Here is a 22,156-nt window from a genome sequence, read left to right on the forward strand (position 1 = left end):
CCAGGCAGATACTGGATTTTGTTGTGACACTTGGCCCGTGGGTACCTGTGCTCCCTGGTAATCCAGTCAGCAGGCTACTGATTACCTCAAGGGTGGGGGGCAACAACAATATTTGTTTGATCTCCCATGTTGTCAGGATTTAAGAGAAAACAAAATGTCTCACAGAGCAGGCAGTAGTCATTTTTTGGAGCATTTTTTAGTGTCATTTTTTGGAGCAGTACTAATGCAAAAATGAATGCCATATTGGCTGGTGGAGCAGTGGTTCTCTGCTCGGTGAGCTTGTTGCATCTGCCTCACCAAGATGATACATTCCTTGAAGGGCTTTTTCACTGCAGCCAGGTTCAAAATGGTGGCTAACATTTGCATGGCAAGAGCTCTTTTGTCTACACTGGATCTTGTTCACAAATCCATTTGATTGCAGTGAATTCTTTCAGAAGAGATGTGGGAACTCCAGATTGCCGCACATGTATTTCTCAACAAAGATGAGACAGGCATCTCAATGAGAACCATGTTTTAGTTTTTGAGGGCAAGTGCAATGGTAGGACTGCACTTTTGGTCTTTCAGCACAGCACCAGTTGATTCTCTGTGGGAGTTGTCGTATTGCTTATCCATTAAAGCAGAACTCCTTAATAGCTCCTATCACAGCCAGGCAAGCTTTAGAAGTTCTGAACGTCTCTTAAGAGACATGGTATTATACATCTAATTCAGACAAGTATGTCTCACAATCACAATTGCATTGTTTCCCAAGAAAATACAAGAATTATCCTTCCCTCTCTGACGCATCAAAGCCCGGCTCTTAGGAGGGCTAAATCTCCTGGCAAGAAGGTTGCAGTAAGATTTGCTATTCAGCTACACAGCCGTCAGTGCACAAAAGCTGACTAAATACCATGTACTGGCCATGAACGTTTAGCTGTGCTTCTTGACAGAAGTTTTCTGTTTGATATGTTCCCCTGGCAAGGGGAACAGCATAGACTGTGTACTATCTTCACAATGCTTTTGGTTGTTCAAAATCAGAGTGATTCTGCTCTCAACAGTGAAGAGGGAAGAGTCCCATAATAACTGTCTGTAGGCAGTAATATGATTAAAAAGAAGTGGAGAAGCATGCTTCATTTTATCTAAGGAGCTGGGTAACCAGTTTTAAGGTAATAGTTCATGTAGAAAAAAATAAGATCCATCCAAAAATATAGAGAGAAATTGGTAAAAACAGTTTGGTTCTGTTTTGTCAGAAGGTGCTACCTATACAATGGAAAATCTGGGTGGGAGTTTCAGTGTGTAGCTTAGGACATAATTTATCTGACTGTGGAAACAGTTGCATGGTAGTGGTTTAAGAAAGCGGGGCGAACATTGCTTCGGTGCCAGTGATGGGCAGTCCTGGCTTGCTGTTGTTTTTGTCTTGTTTCTGGCCCTAAAGGCAGTAATCATGAAGTGGAGGTAGAGGGTTCTTTCCCTGTGTTGCAGGACCACCCTGGTCAGGTATGGCTGCTTTCTCCATTGGCATTAGAGTCTGGAGACGTGCATCTTGGCCTGGCAAATGGAAGAAGCTTTGAGGCCAAAACAGTGATTTTTTTTTTTTTTTTTTTTTTTAGCAGCCTCTTTCCCTAAAGACCTTTTCTCTTCTCGTTTGAACTTGAGCTGAGTTGAAACTGCAGCGGAGAATCTGGTCTGCTGCCTTTTTTTTTTTTTTTCTTTGTTGTAGAGATGAATGACATAAGCTGTTGGCCACCATCTCTGTTTTGCAGTGAAAACCACTAACTATTTAAAAACATGAAGCTTCTAGAAATGTTTTTGAGGTAAAGCAATATTTTATTAACAAAAATGTCCTTTTTTAAAAAAAAAAAAAAAAAAAAATTAAGTATAAAGTTATCTAATGTGTTTCTATTTAGCAAATAACTTATTTACAACTAGCCACAGCTTAAAACATAGTGGTTGGAGCACCATGAACACAAAACTGTAGTCTTTCCTATCCTGTAAGTAGGAGGAAAATGTAATTGCAAATACAATGGAGTAGTGGATTTTGACTTTTTATTAAGGTTTGGACATATAATCACTTTTCAGTGTTCTGTTCAATGCAATCTGAAGAAAATAGCAGAAAATTGCTAGGCACAGATAACAAAGAGATGTTGAGAAAGCACAACTGAACTTCAGACTTATTCTCGTGTTACTTGCTTCATTGCATTCCCAATTCTCGTTTGTCTTTATAGCTTTGGGTGCTCTGTGAGAAAAGCTCCTGCTTGTTTTTGAAACAAAAGAAAGATAAGTAATAATGCTTGAATTCATATTACGTAGGTTGGCAACAAGTATAGGAATAGTTTTCTCCCGGTACTCAAAAGTAAAACTAAATAATTTCATATCATTTTCTTCTGATTTCTTTTCCAAACACAAAAAATGTTAGCTGTCTCTAATTTTTAGTTGAGGTTGATGTTATGTATCTTTATGGCAAAGTTCTTATGTATTGCTTAAACCCTAGCATCAAATTGTGAACTCCAATTATCAGTAAATTAACTTTCTTTTTTAAAGCTAACTGTGCAATTATTATAGTGTAAGGCTTGATATAAAAATATTTGCATAAGTTGCCTTTTGCACACCTCCTGGCTCGAGAAACTGATCCTAGCTAAAATGAAGGAAATCTTTTATGAAATAAAAGAGCTTTGTCATCTTTAAAAACAAACAAAAAGAAAAAAGCAAAACCAAACAATGTTTGTAGAAACCCATGTTTTTACTGATAAAAGGATTAATCAAATTAACCTAATGTGTTCAAGTAATTAATAATTTTTCATATCAGGTCTGCAGCAACTTAACATACAATTGGTTTATTGTTGAGACCTTGTTAAACAGGTGAGAAAAGAATTGCCTGTAATTGGCCACTAAGCCAGATTCTAAATTAAAAAAACAAAAATCAGGTATTCAAACAAGAATTTAAAAATATATATTCTTTGTTGTGTCTTTTGCTTTGTACCTTTTTGTACATTTCAATCCTCTCTCCCAGGATTGCAGACTTTTGTACAAGTGGATTTCTGAAAAAGCTTGCAGATACAGCCTTTAAAGGCATCCTTTAAGTCAGCTTGTAGATGTCCCAAAGCTGATTAGGCTTTTTTAAGCTTTTGGTGTCTTTTTGGTATCTTAATGCCAAAGCATGGTCTAAACTGTAACCTACTATGTTATTTCTCATTACGTATTCAGAGGTCATCTGTCACAACTTACTTACGTGCAAACTTGTGGACGATGAGTGTGCCTTCATAATAGCAAAGCAGTTTTATGATTACATAAGGCTGCAAGCATGATCAATTCTGCAAAGGTACTTTTCATAGAAAGGATCATTTGCACAACAGTTTGGCTGATGTAGCCAGAAGGGCTCTTGTCTCAGAGTCCTACTTCTTACCTGCTGTATCTACCCAAACCCATCATTAGGTTACAGCTAAGCTGTGGGAAAGGCACTTGGTTGGCAAAGAGCTCAGATCTCTTCTTAACAAGAAGCTGTAGCAGCTTAAGATAATATTTCTTCCAGCTGTTTGGGTGCTCTGCTCTCACAGCATGACTGGTAGAAAGAAAACACTGATATGCTCCTCAGCTGCATCTCTGCAAAATCCAGGGGCTTAGTCTGCACCACCGTAGTCATTCATTAACACCTCCCTAAGTCTGTAGGTTATTGCTTGAGTAAGCTCATCACAACCCCTTTTCTTTTAGGGAAATGCTTTCTCAAATCTGCTGGCAAAATGGTTAAAATGAAATTGATGTTTTTAACCAGTAAGGCTCTGCCAGTCTGTCTTATTTGATTTAAGCAGTAGTGGTAGGAGTGTTTGCATGGGAGCTGCTCTGCTGGTAGGTACAGAGGGCTGTGGGGGAAAGGGTCAATGGGTAACAGCTGAGGTGAACCTGCTAACATCTGGGGTAGGGTGGGAACTGCTGCTTGGGGATGCATAAGTAACACAGATGTCTTGGCATGCGGGTCGCCCTGTCCTAGGGAGATTTGACTGTTGACAGTATAGCTGGGAGAGAAGACTGAAGTGAAATGATCTTGTGAGCTGGTGCTGCAGTGCAATGCCTGCCTTTGACTTGAGACTTGTAGCTGTTTTGTAAGTGAGTTTTGATTACATATCTCTCATAACAAAAATCAGTTGGTCCTCATATTTGAAGTTGGTGCAAATGCTTGTCGTGAGTAATATCTGAGAATGACTCAGATCTTGATGGAAAAACTTTCATCGGGTGAAACCAAAGCCACCTCTCAAACGAATCTGTAAGAAGTTACTAGACTTTGTTTCTCTGGTGTATCATTTTATGCCTGCAGAATGGAAATGCAGGTTTCATTTGCTGGCCTAAGCAATAGTAGGGGAATCATTGTGGTTTGAGTTTCAGAACACATGGGTAGCCAGCGCACGTATCAGGGTCTCTGGAAAAGCTTGTACTTCAGCTGTTGGTATGTATTAATCCTTGTGCTGTTTCTCTAGCCTGCCTCCTAAATTGAAAGCAGGGGACTGCCAGTCCAAGGCTTCACCAGGGCTGGTTGCTGTTAGCTAAGCGCTGACCTTGAGTGTATTTAGTAATATGTAATTCTCAACAGAATATAGTTCTCTTGCGTATCTGTCCTATGAACTGGTGGTTAAAGTCGCATGCAGTGGTACCAGAAACAGAATTTGGAATTCTTTAAAAAAAAAAAAAAGAAGAATAAGTAGATGAAAGACTTGTTTACTAAACTAAGTTGTTTTTTGAACTGAATAAATGAAATGTGTGCTAGCAGTGCTACCTGTGTATCTATCTGTACAAAGCACTTGTGGAGCAGATTCTTTGGTCTACCCTGACATGATAGATTTTTCATACGTGGCAGTGAATTGGGAACAGCCAGTATAGGAGAAGATCCTGTAACTGCAACAGTAAGTAGCAACCCAACTGTGCTTTCTTACAAATATTTTGATATCGAATTAAGTCAAGGCTTTCTCAAAGAATGCCACCCTCTAAAGTTAAGATAGTAGTTTTGGGAGAGAAAAGGTTCTGTGCTATTTAAGGCAGCAGATATGTGGGATTATATGATCTGGATTAAAATCTAGCAGCACAAGTTCCTGGTTAACTCTGATTGCTTATCCTTCAAACAGGGAGTCAAGTGTCTTTTTTGGCTCCTCTGAATCTGACCAGTTGGTTCTGTGAACATGTCCTCTTCCAACCCAGCTATGTTAGCTGAATAAACTGCCACCCTTCAGGCTACTTCCAGGTATTTGTTGTGTATCCTGCCAACAGACTGCTGCTGCTGTTTCAGATCTGCCAGTTAAGCTGCTCGTATCATCACTTCCTAGCAAGTTTGAACAAAAAAAAAGAAAGCATCTATTGCCAAAGATCAGCTGCTATATATAGTTGTATAAACCAACCTAGCTTGCTGATTGAACTAGGTTAAGGAGGGAATCATGTTCTCTTCTTCCGGTAAAGCTATCTCCAAAAGCGGATATGTCCATGTCTTTTTGTGTCAAGAGTTGTTTTTGACTACTTGGTTTATTAAAGTCGCTGTGTTACAGTGAAGATGATTAGTAGAGAAATGTGTATTTTTCATTAGGATACGGTGGATGATATGGGAACGCTTCTAGAATAGGCAGACCTCTGGTCTAGGATTGTTGCTAATGTAAAACATGTTTAGCTGTTTATTGTCACCTTCCCTTAGCTTTGAAATGAGATATGAAAATCACAGTAACCTCCTCTTCTCAAAGATTTGTCTGCAATTTTCTACAGGGTGACAGAGCCCAAAGTCTCTCTTTCTGGTCTGTAAAGAGGTGCTGATAAGAAAATTTGCAGTTCCCAGCCACTGCCCCAGGGTGGTTTTTTTTACAACGCAAAGGTGGAAATGGTATCATGAAACTGTCTGCTTCCCAGCCAAGTTTTAGTCTTTGGCTGCTGTAGCCTGGTTAAACCCTCAGCCTGTGGGCCTCTGACTCCATTTGGTCCCAGTAAGCTGGAATCTCTCCTGCATCTCAAAGTCGTTCTTTCAACAGGCGACCTTATTACTGGGGAATATCGATGCTATTTGACAAGCCCTTATTATACACATTGAGCTGTCTGTTTCTCTTCTTTTCCAGCTTCAAGATCGCTCCCCAAAAGTGCTAACAAATGTAATATGAGGTTCCTAAAATTAGTTTAACATAAAGAAGCAAATATACTCAATTCTGTTATTAGTTTAATGCAGATTGAGATGATATTCTCACCTCAATTCCAAAGGCCTCGATAGCAATAATGCAATTCAGTGCTGGCACCCATACAGACAGAAGGTTGTATGATTGCATTATATGGAAACTACTGCAAGCTGCTCTTCTCTTTCCTTTCAGTTAAAAACATTTTGAAGGCTGTAATGCTGGTTTGGGGAGGGGGTGTACTTAGTGCATAAGATCTGAGTACAAGGAAATTTATTCTTTCCCATATGCTCTTCCAGAATATTTCTGAGGGTGGTGATTTTGTTTTGGGGAGATGAAAAGCTGGAAGAACTGGTAGATGGTTTAGAAAGACCTGTCAGAGATAGAAAGCTAATTTGCATTCCTGAAATTCTTGTGTTGTCTGGAAAGAATCAGTTGATAAATTCTTTCAGGCTGGGGTTTTCGTTGAGCAGGACCACATCTGCTGTGATGTAGACAATGCTTTTCAGACTTCTGGTACAGAGCATAAGCCGAATCCAAGCCTTGATCCATATAATTTCAAACTTCCCTCAAAACATTTCTTGACTCTGTCAGCTAGCTGGTTGCTGGGCCTTGTTCGTAGGTCAGTCTGCAAGGTCAGACGATAGATGCAGCTCTAGAGGAGCAGGCAGGCAGTATACCTCTAGCGGAGAGAAAAGATTTATTTTGTTGTAACCACTGGCTCCTATTTCTGCTAGTAAGTGTTGTGTATGCTTGAGGACAAGTTCTCCTGAGAAGCTGAAGATGCTTTGCTTATTTGTATATATAGATGGAGATAAAACTAAACAAATACTAACTGCCAGATGTAGATAAAGTGGGTTTCAAAGAGAGAGGCTTGAATTCAGTCTGCTGGTAGTTCTCACAGCTTGTATGAATACTCCTTAGGCTGCTGTCCTCGTTTTCTTATACCTTTCTTGTGCATCTGCTAAACTTGTAAGTTGGAATTCCGCTTTCTGCTGCAATTAAAAGAAAAAAAGCATATAGGGATGGGGAGTGGGGGTGGGTACTGTCGTGGTTTTTTCTCACTTTTTTTTTATTTTTCCTTCTGAGATGAGATTTCTTTTGCTACAGCCATCTCTTTAACCTTGGTGTACCCTGCCTCTGCTTGGAGAACAGCTTTAGGATCACAGCTCTCGAAATCGGATACTTTTCGGGTTGTAATAGATGTCCCCTGGAAGTTGGAAATGGGAAATGAATTGGATTTTCAGTGTCTTAGAACTGTTGACCTGTATTTTAGATCAGTGTAGACTCTGTGCTGACTCTTCCTCTTTTTTCTTTTTGCCATTTAGTGTGTAATACTGAACAGCGATCACAGCTCGCTACACGCATTTCTCCAGCTTTTTTCAGAGTGCAACTCATCCGCCAGCTGTCCACCTTGTGAAAGAGAAAAAAAAGTGTTCTTCTGCTAGACACACACGATGTACCAATGTAAATAGTTATTAGCAGGGAAGTGCACGAATTCCAGTCAGTGTAAATGTTCTTCCTTCTTGATATTCTCACCTGGTAGGAGACTTTTGACTGTCCTCTGTGACATGGTAAATCAAGTACTAAGCATTTTTTTTCCCCCTCTGTATTTTTGCACAAAGCCTACCCACATGTTCTGTTTGGAAGATACTGCTTTGAGAGAAGCTATATGGTGACTTCTGACTATAGCCCACACATCTTGCCACAAATCTTAGGGCTGTCTGTCTGAAAGGAAGAAAATTTCAGACGGCTCTTTGAAGGAGCGTACTGATAAGGAGACTGACATCTCTGCCTTCAGTTGAAGGTTATCTTATTGTTCTAGCTTTTAACCCAGCAGCCTCCCATACCTAAAATGCTGCTCTACGTTACAGGCATGGTTAGTATCTTCTGCAGTTTGGCAGGTTGGTTGCTTGGTCTAAACTCAAGACTGACTATTTCTTTAAATTAGCTTTCTGCCAAAGTTTTTGTTAGTCAGAATCAGTAAAAGATAGTAGGCTTTTTGTGAAGCACATGAAAAGAGTGTCACTGTACAGTTTTGGTTTTTGGATTTTTTTTGGGTGGCATTCTGGAAAATAAGGCTACTCAGAGCAGTGTTGCACAGAAATCCGGAAACAATTCTCTGTTCCCAAATACACGAACTTCAAATAATTTATAGCCAAAAGAGACTTCAAATGAAGTTTGCCAGAAATGTAGCAGAAGCCAACATAAAAGATTCCCTCATAGTGGTCAACCAGTTCGGCTTTTTGAATCAACACAGCCTAAGAGTTTCTAATCCCCCTGGCAATAGTGGTCTGTCTTCTAATTTTAGTTTCCTGCAGTTTGCAGTTACTTGTATGGCACAATAGACTAGTGGAAAAAATCTGCATTTTAAAATAGAGTGTTTGAAGAACAGCATAGGCATGAGTCATACCGATCCCTGCAGGCCGTAAAAAAAAAAAAGCAAAAAAAAAGCTGTGGACAGTTAGTGGGGAAGAAGTGTATTTAAACTTTGCTCTCGCCAGTTTAGATCACTTTATGCAAAAGCATAAATGAGGTTGCAGTATTCCGTTAAGATTGTTTTTATCAGATTTAAATGGGTAAACATATTTATACAAGCAGGGAATGAGTTCTTCCCAGGTTTTTCTTTTAAATCAAATATTCCTAGATGTTTTCCACTTTCATCCTGTCTTTCCCTGGAACATCAGCAGGTGTGTGACATATGTAGCAGGGTTTCTTTTTCTGTTTCTGTGAGGAAGGCTGGCATACATAAGCCAGTTTGACATGGGTTGAATATTAGGAATGAAATACAGTAATAAAAGGAAGGTGAACAAAAAACCCCTAGAGTTTGGTTGGAACATCTCTGGCGTAACTTGAGCAATCTTAGAGCTAGTCACATGCTTTAGCAACTGCTATCAGTAAAAGAGAAGGAATAGGATGTAGGATTTGCTTGTGCACAGGCTTTGCTGCAGTATCTTTAATCATTCTCACGCACTAATTTCAAGTAACAGTTTGTAATGTTTTGTACCATTCTTTAAGTGCCAGGAATAAGCTTTCCTCTCACAGACTATCACATTGGTGACTTGGGCTGTTCCTATATTCCTAGACATTTTGCTTTGTACTATTTCATTAGTTTCATTTCTTTCTTGTTTAAAACCCTGGTTGCTGTCTAATTTTGTGGTTGCAAATGAAAGCCAAGTATTGCTGGAATCTCTAATTTACTCCATCCTGTCTATAAATATAGAGATTCCTGGGTTTTGAAACTTGCAGTTTAGATAACCCACTTGCTGTTTATCCTCCAGTGAATGGGTTTGGTGTAGGGAGCTCTTCAGTTGCATTGCACTGACCTGACAAGTTGTCAGAAGTTTCTGAGAAACGATAATATGTCAAGTCTGTAGAAAGGGAGAGGTTGCAGTATGCAGCTTCTGTTCGTAATAGGAATAAGGTACTTGAGTAGCTTTTTAAAATTGAAGCCTAATTATTATAGCTTGATAAATGCAGCGTAAGCTTTTACTGAAGAAAATGATTTTCCAAAAGAAGCTTGGACCACGATGGGAAGCTGTGAACATTTTTTCTTACATGCTGTAGTTTTTAGACTACCCATGCATTAGTTCTGGGAAATATCATTAAAATACCACAAAACATTGCACCTGATTTCATACCTTTTGCATTTACGTGCTATTCTGTTACCAATACCAGTTCTGAGGCTGACTATAGATGTATTTATCTCTAATGTTGAGTAAAGCTAGATTCAGTGCAAAAAACCTTGTTTAACAATTCTCAGCCCTCTCTTCTGGATGAGAGACTGCTTACCCTTAATTATGCAGCGCTGTGTTTTTTGTAGAGGCAGACAAGTGTGCTATCTGGTTTCTAGACTTCAAGCACCTGTTCAAGGAAGAGTTTGTTTAGCTTGGGCAGGTTTCCTAGCCTGCTCAGTTCCCTTTTGATGCAAAATGGCACCGTGTAAGGTTAATGACAGTGGGTTAGGGAGACTTCAAAGAGCCTGCTGTGACCCCGGCATGCTTGGCATGCCTTTCTGTTCTGCAGGGGTTTACCATCGATTCCCACAGCCTGAAGAATGCACTTGGCAAGAAACCAACCCAGGAAGGCCCCAGGTTGCCATGGCCAAGCGTCAGGAGGCTGCAGGAAGGTGTTGGTACCTTCCCTCTGCCCGGCTGTGCCCAGGAGAGGTGTTGACTCAAGCAGGCGTGATGTGCATGTCACCTTTCTAAACACAGGTGATGCTTCCCAGTATGCCCTACTAGGTGCTACAGCTGCGTGTAGAAAAGCAACCATTTACATGTACCAGGGACGCTTCAGGCTGTGAGGAATCGAATATCTTACATGTCCTGCAGCCCTGACATGCCCTTGATGATGCTTGGGCACTGTATAGCATCATCATAAGCATAAAGCCTTGCACTCAGAACTGACAAGGAAGGCAGCATCCCACTGCAGTGCTACACAGGAGGGCTGTCCCACAGCACTGCAAAGAGAGTCACTGGTGTCAGGTGCTGTGGGGGAGAACTTCTACGTTACACAATCCTGCAGGATGCCTTGCCAAAAGTATTTGCAAGTTTGCTTTTGTGCACTTGAGGCATGTGCACAAGTGCTTAACAATGTATCTTAAATGAATCAGACACCTTTATTCCACAGATTCTGTGTCTTATTTAGCATGCACCGTGCCCAGGGCTGTCTTAGCAAGCAGCTTCTTAGAACCGAAAGTATCTCACATCTGTGTCTCCAGCTCTCATGAATGCTTGGTTTTGTAATCTTTTTACTGTCTGTAGGTAATGCAGTCAGTAAAATAATCTTGACGTTTTTAGTAGTTTATTCTTCAAATTGTTCTTAAAACCCTCTGGTAAGATCTGTAATTCTAGGAATGGAATTCTGCTGCCAGTAGAAGGGGGCTCCCCAGTAACCCCCTATCATTCTCACAGAACTCAGATGAAGGTCAGGAACTGTTTTGTAAATAGATTTCTTCATATGATGCTAGATAAACAAATGCTTCCCTTGGCAATCAAAATTAAGCTATCTCCCATGAAAACAAAGATAGGAAACATATCAGACAATGGACAGTAGATACCAGTGCTCTGTTTGCATTCAGTGCAAAGCACAGACTTTTTTGGAAATCCCCCGAAGTCCTCTTCAGAGGCAGAGCTCTTCTTTGTGCGAAGGTGATTTCCCTACTTGCTCGTATTTGAGTGAAAGTGCTCGAGCTGCTGCTGATCAAAGGCAGGAATGCACATTCCTTTAATTGGAATCATTCTTATCAATACAAACAAACAAAACCAACCCCATTCTGCTGTTGAAATGTTGAAAATAGGAACTCATCCCTGTAGGTTTTTTATTTTTTAATTTTAGCGTTGTGATTGTGGCGCATTTGTCAGCGGGCAGGGTTTGTGCTTCGTGCATAGGAGATGGGATTTAATGTCTCAGGCACATGTTTTTCTAACTTTATGGACTACATCTGGGGCATTCAGCATCGGCAGAATCTGTGAAATGATTATAACGGTCATATAAAAATTATTAAAAATGGAGCCCGGGGGTGATATTGTAGAAAATGACTAGATGAATGCCCGCTCGGTGAGGCACAGGCTGCTGCCTTCGCAGTGCCCCAGTCCTCACGCCCAGAGCCCGGGCGGCTGCCGCGTGCAGCGCTGCTCCTGATCCCAACTGCAGGTGGGACCCAGCGGGGCTGGCGAGGGCCGCGCGGTGCCGCAGGGCAGCGTCAGGCTGCGCGGCTGGGCTGGGGCCACCTGCCTCTGCTCACTGACATGACTGCCGCTGCATCGCGCCACAGCCCGCTCAATGTGAACTTGAGTGATTAACGCGCCTATTACTGCGTCTATAAATAGAATTCATCTCGCAATATATTAAGTTTAATGATATAATAAATAGATTACAGTTAACTTTAATAGGAGTACAATGAATGAAGATGCAGTTCTTGAGATCTGCTGCCATTAGTGAATGTTTTGCAGGTTGCATTATGTGCGATACCTCCTTCTTCCTTTGAAAAATGAATGATGTGCTAATGCTCTGTAGAGGCAAAACACAAGAAAAAAACTCATAATGTTCCCATTGTGCAGAAAGCAGGTGGGCATGTGAAAGTGCAGGCGCATTAGCGACCTTAATTCTGCTCCTTGCAGTGTGTGTTATGAAAAATCTTTATGTGAGAGTTTTCCCAGTTTTAAAACAAAGCATACGAGACTTCTGCGTAGGTAACTTGCATGCGGTTGCTGTCACAGGGAATTAAAAGCATTGTGAAGCCTAGCTCCGCTGATATTTTTTTCATCTATCTTTTTCTTCAACTAGGCTGACAAAAAGGCTTTGCGAAGAAAATGTCTTGTTTTGCTTTCCAGTGAAATAATACACAGTTTTAATGAGACTAGCTCCCTGGAGTTTTAACATGACGTGTTTAAGGAAGGTTGACTTTCTACCCCCAGCCTGCAGTTCACCTTGTTGTGCTTGTTTTGTGGGAAAACCCTGATGCTTTTTGTTTGACAGAGGCTTAAGTATGTTTTTTTAATGTAACGGAGTTGCTCCCTGGTAACAGCACAGCCCCCGTGTGTGGGAGGACAAAGCCTAAACAGCAGTCCCTTACCTCGTCACCCAGGATTGTAGTTGGACAAATGTGTGCTGTAGCTCTCCTGGGCTGTCCCAGGCCAGCTGCCACCCTGCTTCACTGCTCAGCCACACACTGCCTACTGCAGGGGGGTGCCAGCATGAAGGTGGATGGCCAAGGGCAGCTGTAGGCACGAGGATGGTTCCTTCTAAGTGCCTGTGCTGGCTTAAGTGCAAGTCGGGCTATAGCAGAGGAGACAGTGCCTGTAGGTGTAAATAATAGGCTTATGGCCTCAGCATGGGACACGCGAGTTGCAGTTCTGCATGCCTTTTCTCAGTGGTGTATTTGGCTCACAAAGTTTGTTCTCTGTGCCTGTGCGTTGCTTGCTTGCTCCTGCTAGTTTAATCGTTTGTCGAGACGTGATTTAAAAGGGAAAAAAAAAAAAAAAAAAAAAAAAAAAGGAGGAATAAGGTTTAAACTGGTTCCCCTCAGTCTGCTCACTTGCCCAGTTTGCAGAGCATTCCCAAAGGTGATTGTGCCTGCAGGAACACAAGCGTGAGTGCTACATGGGAATGTGGATGTTCCATGTACAGGTGATGCTGGAACATCTTGAGCTGGTGTCGTCACCAGGAAACTGTGTGTGCAAATGTCCCCTCAGCAAATGGATGTGTGACAGCTGTGGCTTGTAGTCCTTTCCAATAATCTAAGCAGATGTTTCAAGTTCTGTGCCCAACCAACGCAGAGGACAGGACAAATGACCTTGAGAGGGGAGTTCTGCTCTGCTGGAGACATGGGGATGCTTTATTACATTAAGCCTGTCTTTGCAGTCTCATTGATCTTGAAATGTAATTTGAAGTTTATTCTAAATATCTAATGATGAAGTCTGTTCCATATACTTCATGTATAAATCCTTCTCAAAGCTATTTTTGTGGCCATTAGCTAGTATGCCTTTTGAATCCTATCACAGAGTATTTGAAACTTAAATTATTTTTAAAGGCAAATGTTAAAAGGGAATGGCTTATGGGAAATGTCTGCCAAAGATATAACACCTTTGAAAGTGGTATTTATAAAGTTCATACTACTCTCATAAAATCAGGATTTATTAATAAATATTGATCTAATATTCAGTTGTTATCTAAGCCTTTTTTCTTCCCTGGGGGGAACAAGGCTAAAAACGTAAAAGCTGCTTACAATTTTAGGAACTACAGTACCGTACTTCATGTAGAAATAAATAATAATTACATGGAAAACTTGAGTTTGACAGGAGTTTTTAGAAATACTTTGTCAAGAAACGTTAAGCAATTAGTAAAACAATTTAGTAACACCTACTTATGCTTTATGATATGTCCTTGCTGCTGCATTTAAGTAAGCCTTTGAAGGCTTTGCGCTGTTTCTCTTGTGTCCTGTCTCATGTGGTGCTGCTTGCGTTGCTTCTTCTCAAGCTTCAAGTCCCTTAATTCTGCAACTGTGAATTACTGATCAGTATACCAGTGATTGGGTTTGCATGGCATGAGATCATGAGTTTGAATTTGCCTATTTCTCTGTTGGGGCATACATGTGAGTTTGATCCTCGCTGAGCCTCCTTCTGAAACTATGAGTAAATGGATTATAAATTTCTCCATCTGAACTGCGTTTCAGGGAGTTGAGGTCCGTTTCCTTCCTGCTTCTTACCCAGGATGATGATTGTTGATCACAAACTCGATCACTTAAATTCATTTCTCTAAGTCTGTGCTGTCACATCATTACTGTAATTACACATTCTATGCAAATGTTTGGTGACAGCAGCGTGGTAAATAATGTTATAAGCCTCTGCTGCATGCTTTCACTTTGCCAGGTATCCGAATATTTTCTTGAAGTCATCAGCAACCTAAAACATGCATCTTGCTCAATTTACAGATGTGGAGTTTGACCTTAAAATCGCTCCTGCTCAGCACTTCGGATGCCTACTGATACATCTTAGATCAGTGACATGTGCAAGGTCTGCCTCGCCTTCACTGAACTGGGAGAAACCACAAAAACATGGGCTTTCCAAGTTCCCGTTAGCCCCTCTCATAATGCATTAAAAAAATTAAATGTCAATTAAACAATAATAATAGCAGTGCCCTTTTGTAGAGGAATTACTTTGTACATGTTTAACATTTACTATAGGATGGGATTTTTCCCCTCCTATGTCAGGATTTCACACGAGTCAGGCTTGTAGCATCTGCCTTTCACATTGACTGAGTGGGGAGCATAGAGCAGCACACCTACGTGTGTAAGAGCCCAAGCTGCAGTTAAATGTCTCAAGCAGATGGCAGAAGTACCTCTCTGTGGGGCCGGATTCTTGCCTGAATGGGAGCATTTGGCAAATTAAATGAAGTATGTGGTCGGATGGAGAGGTCAAATATAGAAGACAAAGTGCCGAGTGCTGCAGCTGCCCTAATTCGATTACGGAGCAAAAGGGAAGTGCTTAAAACCTAGGCTGCTTCAAATCTGAAAAAGGGAAAATAACTAAGCCTGACTGTCCTTCCTGGATCCTCGTTGCTGTCTCTGGGTTAAATCATACGCAGCCAAGGACTGGCCCCTCTTGATTAGGGCATTTGGTTTTCCAGGGTGGAAAAAAAAAAAAAAAAAAAAGGCAATCTTATTAGACACCACACAAAAATCCCTCTGAAAAGTCTCTAAAGGAGGCAGTCTGCTAAATGTCTGCTAAATGGGCCGAGTACACAGAATCCCTTCTGGCACTGTCTTGAATGATGCATTTACCAATATTAATGGAGATACCAAACCATATTGCTCCGCAGTTCCTCCTGCGCGCATTCTGTGTGCAGAAGGCACATATGTGTATGTGAAATGCCAATTATGCACGCAAACGTGTTTTGTGTTTGCTGGTTGAAGCACCAGCGTCTTCCCAAAATGCCAACTGTCCATTGCTACGGCCAGAACTCTTTGCTCCAAAATGTTTTTCCAACCCAAAATCCGAAAAGGTTGTTTCTTTGGCCTGTTGCATTGTGATCTCTGTTCTTCTGGGGATTATATAGCTCTGCGGGTGATTTCTGTAATTCATTCTGGTCTTTCATTAGGAGTAATAGACAATCTTAATTACAGCATGCCACATGACAGACTGGTAAAGGTGCTAGAAATGTTGCCAACAGGAAAAGAATTGGATGATGTGAATATTTATTAATTAAGAGCTGGCAGCATGATGGGAAATAAGGCTGGACTTGTGTCCAGCGGAAACTATGTTGTTTTGGTGTGGGCATTTGTCTCAGCATCGCAAATTATATTGGGATTTTAGGAACTTGACAAATTATCTTTAGCTGCAGCAAAATAAAAGCAGCCTTTGAAATTGAACATACGTGAAGTAGAGAAACACGGCAACTTTTGATATATTTTCTGAAATTGTTTTATAAAGTCCAGTTAGCCTCACTGTATGTTAATTTGCGATGAGCATTTACTCGATACCATTAAGTATGCTTAGAGCATATTAAGTTACCGCAGTAAAGATTATTGCAAATGTCAGTAAAGATATAAATGGATGCATCATCTCTGCTGCTTGCTGTTGGGTTCCCAGAAGCATCCGAGGGTCAGCAACTCAGCTGTCTGCTATTCCATTTTCTAAGGTGGTGCAGAGTGGAGCTGCTGTGCCCTGCAGCGCTGCGCAGTCCTCATGGTTGGGTCAGTTCTCCTCCACTTAAGCAAAGCCTTCAGTCATCTCTTGAGCTGTTCCAGAGGACTGATGTCATGGAGTGTTCCCAACATTGAACTCTGCTGAGGTGGGTGGGCACTCTGGGGAGGAGCAGGCACCCAAGTGGAGTGTCACTGTGCCAGGCGCTGCCAGCCTCACCTTCAGGCAGTAGTGATGTGTTGATGGTGGACAGTCAAGAGTGGTAATGCCGTAGGGGAAGATATTCTGTGAGCTGCAGTGTTTGATTTTTGTTCTGAGAAAGATGGGCTGCTCAATGAAAGGCAGTTACCATTAACATGTCAAAATCTGTCAGGGTTACCTCTAACATCAGAACTCCAACCCTTCTTTGCACGTAGCTGTCTGATGCACCAGGCTTTCCACCACGGGCAGGTGGTTGCTGGGTTACTGCTTGGTCCTGGCTGAGGTGAGATGAGCGATAAGTCAGTGGGATTCTTAGCATGAGAGAATACCTGCCATTCCTTCTCAAAGGAAAAGGAATCAGCAACAGCAGTACTCCGTAAGAGAGAAAAACAGTAATTTCTAATTATCATTCAACTCATTGCTTATCCTGAAGCATTCTTTTCAAGGAGGAACCGTCTCACGGGTCAGGTCACACTTGTTGTGGGGTGGGGAGAGGCTGCTCGCAGAGTGTGCTGCCCTTACTGCAGGGCTGGGGACACAGAGAGGCAGGCAGGAGCCTGGTGCAGCATGTTGGCTGTGCCTGTGTCTGAAGTACTTCCACATCCCTAGAGCAGTAATGCTCCCTGCTTTCGTTCTCTGATGATTTGAGTATTAATTTACTTCCTGTGATTATTAAATGTGTATGTGCAGCCTATGGCTTTTTCCTTCCCTTTTGCGTGTGATGTGCGAGCAAAGGAAGACGGTAACAGTCTCTAGGGATGTGTACAGCTCTCCATATCTGAAGTATGAAGTCAACTCAGGACCATTTTGTTCTCATAAAATATACAGCACTGCAGTTTAATGGATGACGGCGTAAATGCCGAGATTTGATGGGCAGAGCCATTTTCACTGGGTGATGGAACGGGCTGAAGACTCTGCGTCGGCCAGGAGATGGGTAGGACTGCAGAAGCGATGCTGGGTGTGCTGTGTGCCAACACCCAGCGAGCACGCTGAGCTGTAATGAAGTCTTAGAGCAGATGAGATTATTTTTTTAAGTACTGATGAGTAGGTTGGAGCATCTTGCAGAAGGCAATTCCTCTCCATTAGATATGTGGTTTTCTCTATTTTTTTTCCACAGTATTCGGTGTGATGGAGAAGATAGTTTCTCCTCAGGCCACCACGCTCAGGCTCCGTGTTTGGCACACGAGGCAGCCGAGCAGCCCCAGCTGCAGCGCAGACAGTGCAGGGCAGCACTGTGCCTTCAGCTCCTGCTCTAGGGATGCTCTGCGCCGCTTTGTTTTTAGCACTCGGGCGGAAAACTTTGCAGAGCAGCAACCAGGCCAAGAAAACTGCAGGAGAAGGAATGCATCATTTCAGAAACTCAGCCGTCCCTAGCTGCCCGCCCGCTTTGCCGGTTGCAGGTAGCCGAGAGCCCACCCGCGGCCCGAGAACTTCCCTACACTTGAGTAGTAGCGGAGGGGGGCGCAGGTGCGTGGCCGTGCGGCGAGCGCTCGGTAACAGGTGTGCTCCCGGAGGGCTCCCGCAGCGGGGCGTCTGTTTCCACCCCTCCCTTCCTGGGGCTGCGCGGGGCGCTGCGGGGGCGGTGCGACGTCCCTGGGAAGCCGCAGCGGCGCTGCCTTCCGCGGCCTTGGCACCGCGCGGCCCCTCGCGATTCAAGCCGCGTTACACAATTGTTGGATGCGGCTGGTGCACCTCCGGCCTCCTCCAAGCCGCTCGGCTCTATTGTTTAGGCAGTAGAGGGTATTTTTGCATTTTTTTTAACCCCCCTCTCCTCGCCCCCCCCCCCCGACAAACTGTAGCGCGTTTCTAATAATTCTAAAATTAACCGCACTTTTGAAGGACTAATTGGTGTCCGCGGCAGGCAGCTGTGTCAGAGCGACGGCCGAGCCGGGGGCGGCGGGCTCATTATCATTAGTGGGAACGAGCTCGCTCGCCGCCGCCGGGAGCCCCGCGGGGCCGGGCTCGGGGGAAGGCCCCGACGGCGCGGGGAGGGGCGGCGGGCGCGGGGCTCCCGGCCCGCAGTGCCGCGGCAAGGCGGCTGCGGGGGCGGGCGGAGGGAGGAGGGACGGCGGGAGGAGGGACGGGGCGGGCGCCGGGTGAAGGGAGAGAGGGAGGGGAGACGGGAGGGAGCCGGCTCCGCGCCGCGCAGCATCGGGCCGAGCGCTGCCGAGCCGAGCCGCCCTAGTGCCCGCCGCCGCCGCCGCGGCCGAGCATGTCGGGGCGGGAGGCGGTGAGCTACCTGCCGGAGAAGGGGCTGTACTGCCAGCGCCTGCCCGGCCGCCGAGCGCGAAAGGGAAAGCGCGCCGACACCATGGGCTTCTACGGCACCCTCAAGATGATCTTCTACAAAGTGAGTACCCCGCGCCGCGCGTCCCCGCCCGAGGGCTGCAGTGCGCAGGGACGCGGCGGGGCGGCTCGCTGCCTGCGTGCTGCCTGCATGCTGCTTGCATGCCGCCTGCCCGCCGAGCCGCGCCGGTCCGCCCTCCTCTCGCACCGCAGTCCCAGTTATCGCAGCGAACGGCGTCGGAGGGACCTGCGCTTTCCTGGCGGCCGCCTGCGCGCTCGCGGGGACACGCAGCCCTTCCGCAGTTCCTTTCTGGCGGTTGCAGCAATGCCTCCCCTGGCCGCGTCTTGCCGCCGGAGCTCCCGGCTGCAGAGAAAGTTTTATCATCTCCATGTGCTAAATGACGGTTTTCACGCGTATTTGTGTAGCGCCTCCTGAGATGCTGAAGTCTGCCCGTGCGGCGGACCCGAGGGGAAAGTTCCTTAAAATGCCGGAAAATAAGGCGAGAAAGAGGTTGTTGAAATCGTTAGGCAAACGGCCGTGGAACCATACGTAAGAATCGCACGTTGTTTCCGTTGCTACCGCGAAGGAGTGAGTCTGGGTAGCCGCTCGCCGTGCTGCGGGCTCCGTACTCGGTGCTGGTGAGGTGAGCTCCCAGAAACCGCGTCTCCCTCTGCTGCGAGCCCGAGAGCGGTGCGTTTGGAGCCTGTCAGAAAGGTAGTTTCCTTCCCCACGAAAAGCCCTTTCTGAAAAGTCCGTCCGTCCTAAAGCCTCTCGCGTACGCGCCGGTTGGCCTGGCACAGCCATGGAAGACGGTACCGGTGGTTTTGCGGCGATGCTCGCAGCCCGTCTCCAGGGGAAGCCCGGGGGCTGCTCCTCCCAGGCGCTGGGGGTAGGAGCGGCGCGGGGAGGCTGGCGGTTTGGCAGCGCCCGAGGCGTCCTGGTCCGCGCTGCCATCGTGACACGCTGCGCCGTCCCGCGTGGGCACGGCGGGGATGCGGTGTGCGGTTGCGGGCAGCTCTCCCCAGCTTCCTGCCTCCTTAACCAACCGCCAGCCACGCCGTCTGCAATGGCTGTTTGTTTAGGGAAAGTAAAAAAAAAAAAAAAAAAAAAAAAAAAAAAAGGAGGACCATCCTGATTGGATTTTGATTTGTTTTTACTAGGAGGGCTGATGGAAGAAATGGTTAAATAACCATGAAGTAACACAGTATTTATAAAGATTGGATCAGCATCGTATGTAAGATGCTAACTTTTAAACCCTGTGTTTTGAATGTAACATTTAGAGGGGAAGAAAAAAAAAGAAAAAGATGAAAACGTTGAAATTGAAGTCTTAGTTGTTGCACAGGTAGTTAACGCGTTTTGCAGCTCACAGATCTGAACAGCAGTTAGTATCCTTCTGCTGGCTAAAGTGCTCAAGTGCATTGCTTCTTCAAAAATTAAAGCAACAAAACCCACAGAAACTGTTCAGCACAGCAGCATCTCACTGGGTCCAGGAGCCTGTGGTTACAGATTACCCAAATACGTGGAAAGTAATCCTTGTTTGTCTGACTGGATAAATATGGCTTTCGTTGGTTTCCATCTCTCCGGTAATTTTTGCAGACCGGCTTCCCCTGTTAGCAGCTGCCCTGCTCATTATTTGGTTTTGATCAGATTTAATTGAGGGTGACATTCAGGAGCAAGATTTACTGCTTTTCATCCTTTCCCTTTTGGTGAAAATGTCTGTTACTCTCTGGGTTGGTTTTACTGCAGTTCCATGAATGTTATCATACTGCAACTTTAAAATAAAGGTGTGGATGAAATAAAACACATATTTGAATTTAGTTAGGCCTGACAGTGAATATTTGCTTTATAATGCTTACAGCTTAGGTAGAGTTTAACCATTTGCATGTGACTTTTAGTAGCGAATCTGAGCACAGAGAAGGAAAGGGGTTGGTTTAGGATTTCTCCTCCCCTCCCTGGAGAACAGAGAGGGACCAGCTCAGTAAATAAAGCGACGTGGAGTTACACACAGTTTTAAGCATTTGAAATGTGGGAATTAAAGGAATGTGATTCTAATGGGTTTTGGACCTCAGAGAGCATTTACGTATACATGCACCTTATAGAAAAACGTATCAAGTATCGTTAGCTAAAGCCAGAGACTTAAAACATTGTTTTGACTGATGTTCTGAGTGTCAACTTTGTTGAAATCTACTATTAAAGTACAAGTAGAAGCTGATTAATTTTACAGAAGTATGCATAAGTACGACCTGTCCTGTCGCTAAACCCCTCTTGTTACTCTTTTTCTTCACTTTGCAGATGAAGAGAAAGTTGGACCATGGCTCCGAGGTCCGTTCTTTCTCTCTGGGGAAGAAACCCTGCAAAGTCTCAGAATACACAAGGTAATTAATTTCAGTAACAGACCGCTGGTTCCACGATTCTTGGGTGTATCCATGTTTGCAATCGCTAAGCCTGGGTCATTGCTCCTCTTAACGCTAAAGCACTGCGGAGCAGAGGAAGGGTGGTATCAGTGTTTGTGTATTGCATAGCTAATTTAAATCACCCACACTGAAGATGAGTTCTAATGAAGTAGCCAGACTTGCACATTTGTTCGGTTGAGGTTTGTGTCTAATTCTAAATATAGCATGCCCGTTTACTTAGAGACTTTTCAGGGGCCGAAGCATTCGTGGGAATAAAATCAATCAGCCTGTTAAAAAGGGACATAATGATAAACCTAAAGACTATTACAAACTGTGATCAAATGTATCGCTTTGCTATGGCAACGGGAATGAGAGAATGGAAATTTATGTAGGCAGAGCAGACCATCTGATCTTAGTGGGAACACGTGTGTGCTTGCTATCCATGATGTGAAATTACAGAGGGCTCTGGAGTGCTGCTGTGCTCCTGCCCAGTGCCACATAGCACACAGTGTGCCCCTCACCCCAGTCAGACCTAAACAGGAGAGGCGGGCTGGCAGAGGAGGCCCTGGATGCACGTGGTACAACTGCAGCTCTTACTACGTAGTTGCCATAACAATTGTGCTCTCATGCTGCACTGCTTCCCGTTAGTTTTGAATTTACACAATTTACATGTTAAGCATTTTTTTCCCCTGTAAGAAGCATCTCCCCTCCTGCAAGCATTGTGCTCTCTTCCTAAATGCGTCTGGAGACGTTATTTTTGCACAATATGCTATTGTAGCATTCAACAACTGATAGATCTTTCAAAAGTAAACTGTATTTTATATCTCTTCCTTTAAGAGATTAGCCAGGTGTTGAGTGGAAAAGTTAGGACAGTGTGGGGAAACAGGTTCCCTAGTTGCTTTTCTGATACGTAAACACTGCAGCAGAGAAAGGGAGATGGTCCCTTGTTGCCCAGAAGAGCACGTATTGCAGTCTGTACCTCTCACAAGCTGTGGCTTCTCCAGGCTTTTCCGTTCTTCT

The 22,156-nt window shown here is 44.0% G+C and overlaps 1 protein-coding gene across 5 annotated transcripts in view; it reads left to right on the forward strand.

Moving 5' to 3' along the window:
• Positions 1-22,156, forward strand: part of FBXW7 (F-box and WD repeat domain containing 7) — a 161,983-nt gene that overhangs the window by 111,317 nt on the left and 28,510 nt on the right. For 4 of the 5 annotated variants that reach the window (XM_052690261.1, XM_052690262.1, XM_052690266.1 and 1 more), the window contains one exon: positions 21,036-21,118. In XM_052690261.1, coding sequence (XP_052546221.1) covers positions 21,036-21,118 — 83 coding nt within the window. Of the gene's footprint in view, positions 1-18,636; positions 18,807-21,035; positions 21,119-22,156 lie in introns of those variants that run through there. The other variant, XM_052690264.1, reaches the window with a different exon arrangement.

This window comes from Tympanuchus pallidicinctus, unplaced genomic scaffold (genome assembly GCF_026119805.1).
Source record: "Tympanuchus pallidicinctus isolate F22 unplaced genomic scaffold, pur_lepc_1.0 scaffold26, whole genome shotgun sequence".
NCBI classification, from domain to species: domain Eukaryota; kingdom Metazoa; phylum Chordata; class Aves; order Galliformes; family Phasianidae; genus Tympanuchus; species Tympanuchus pallidicinctus.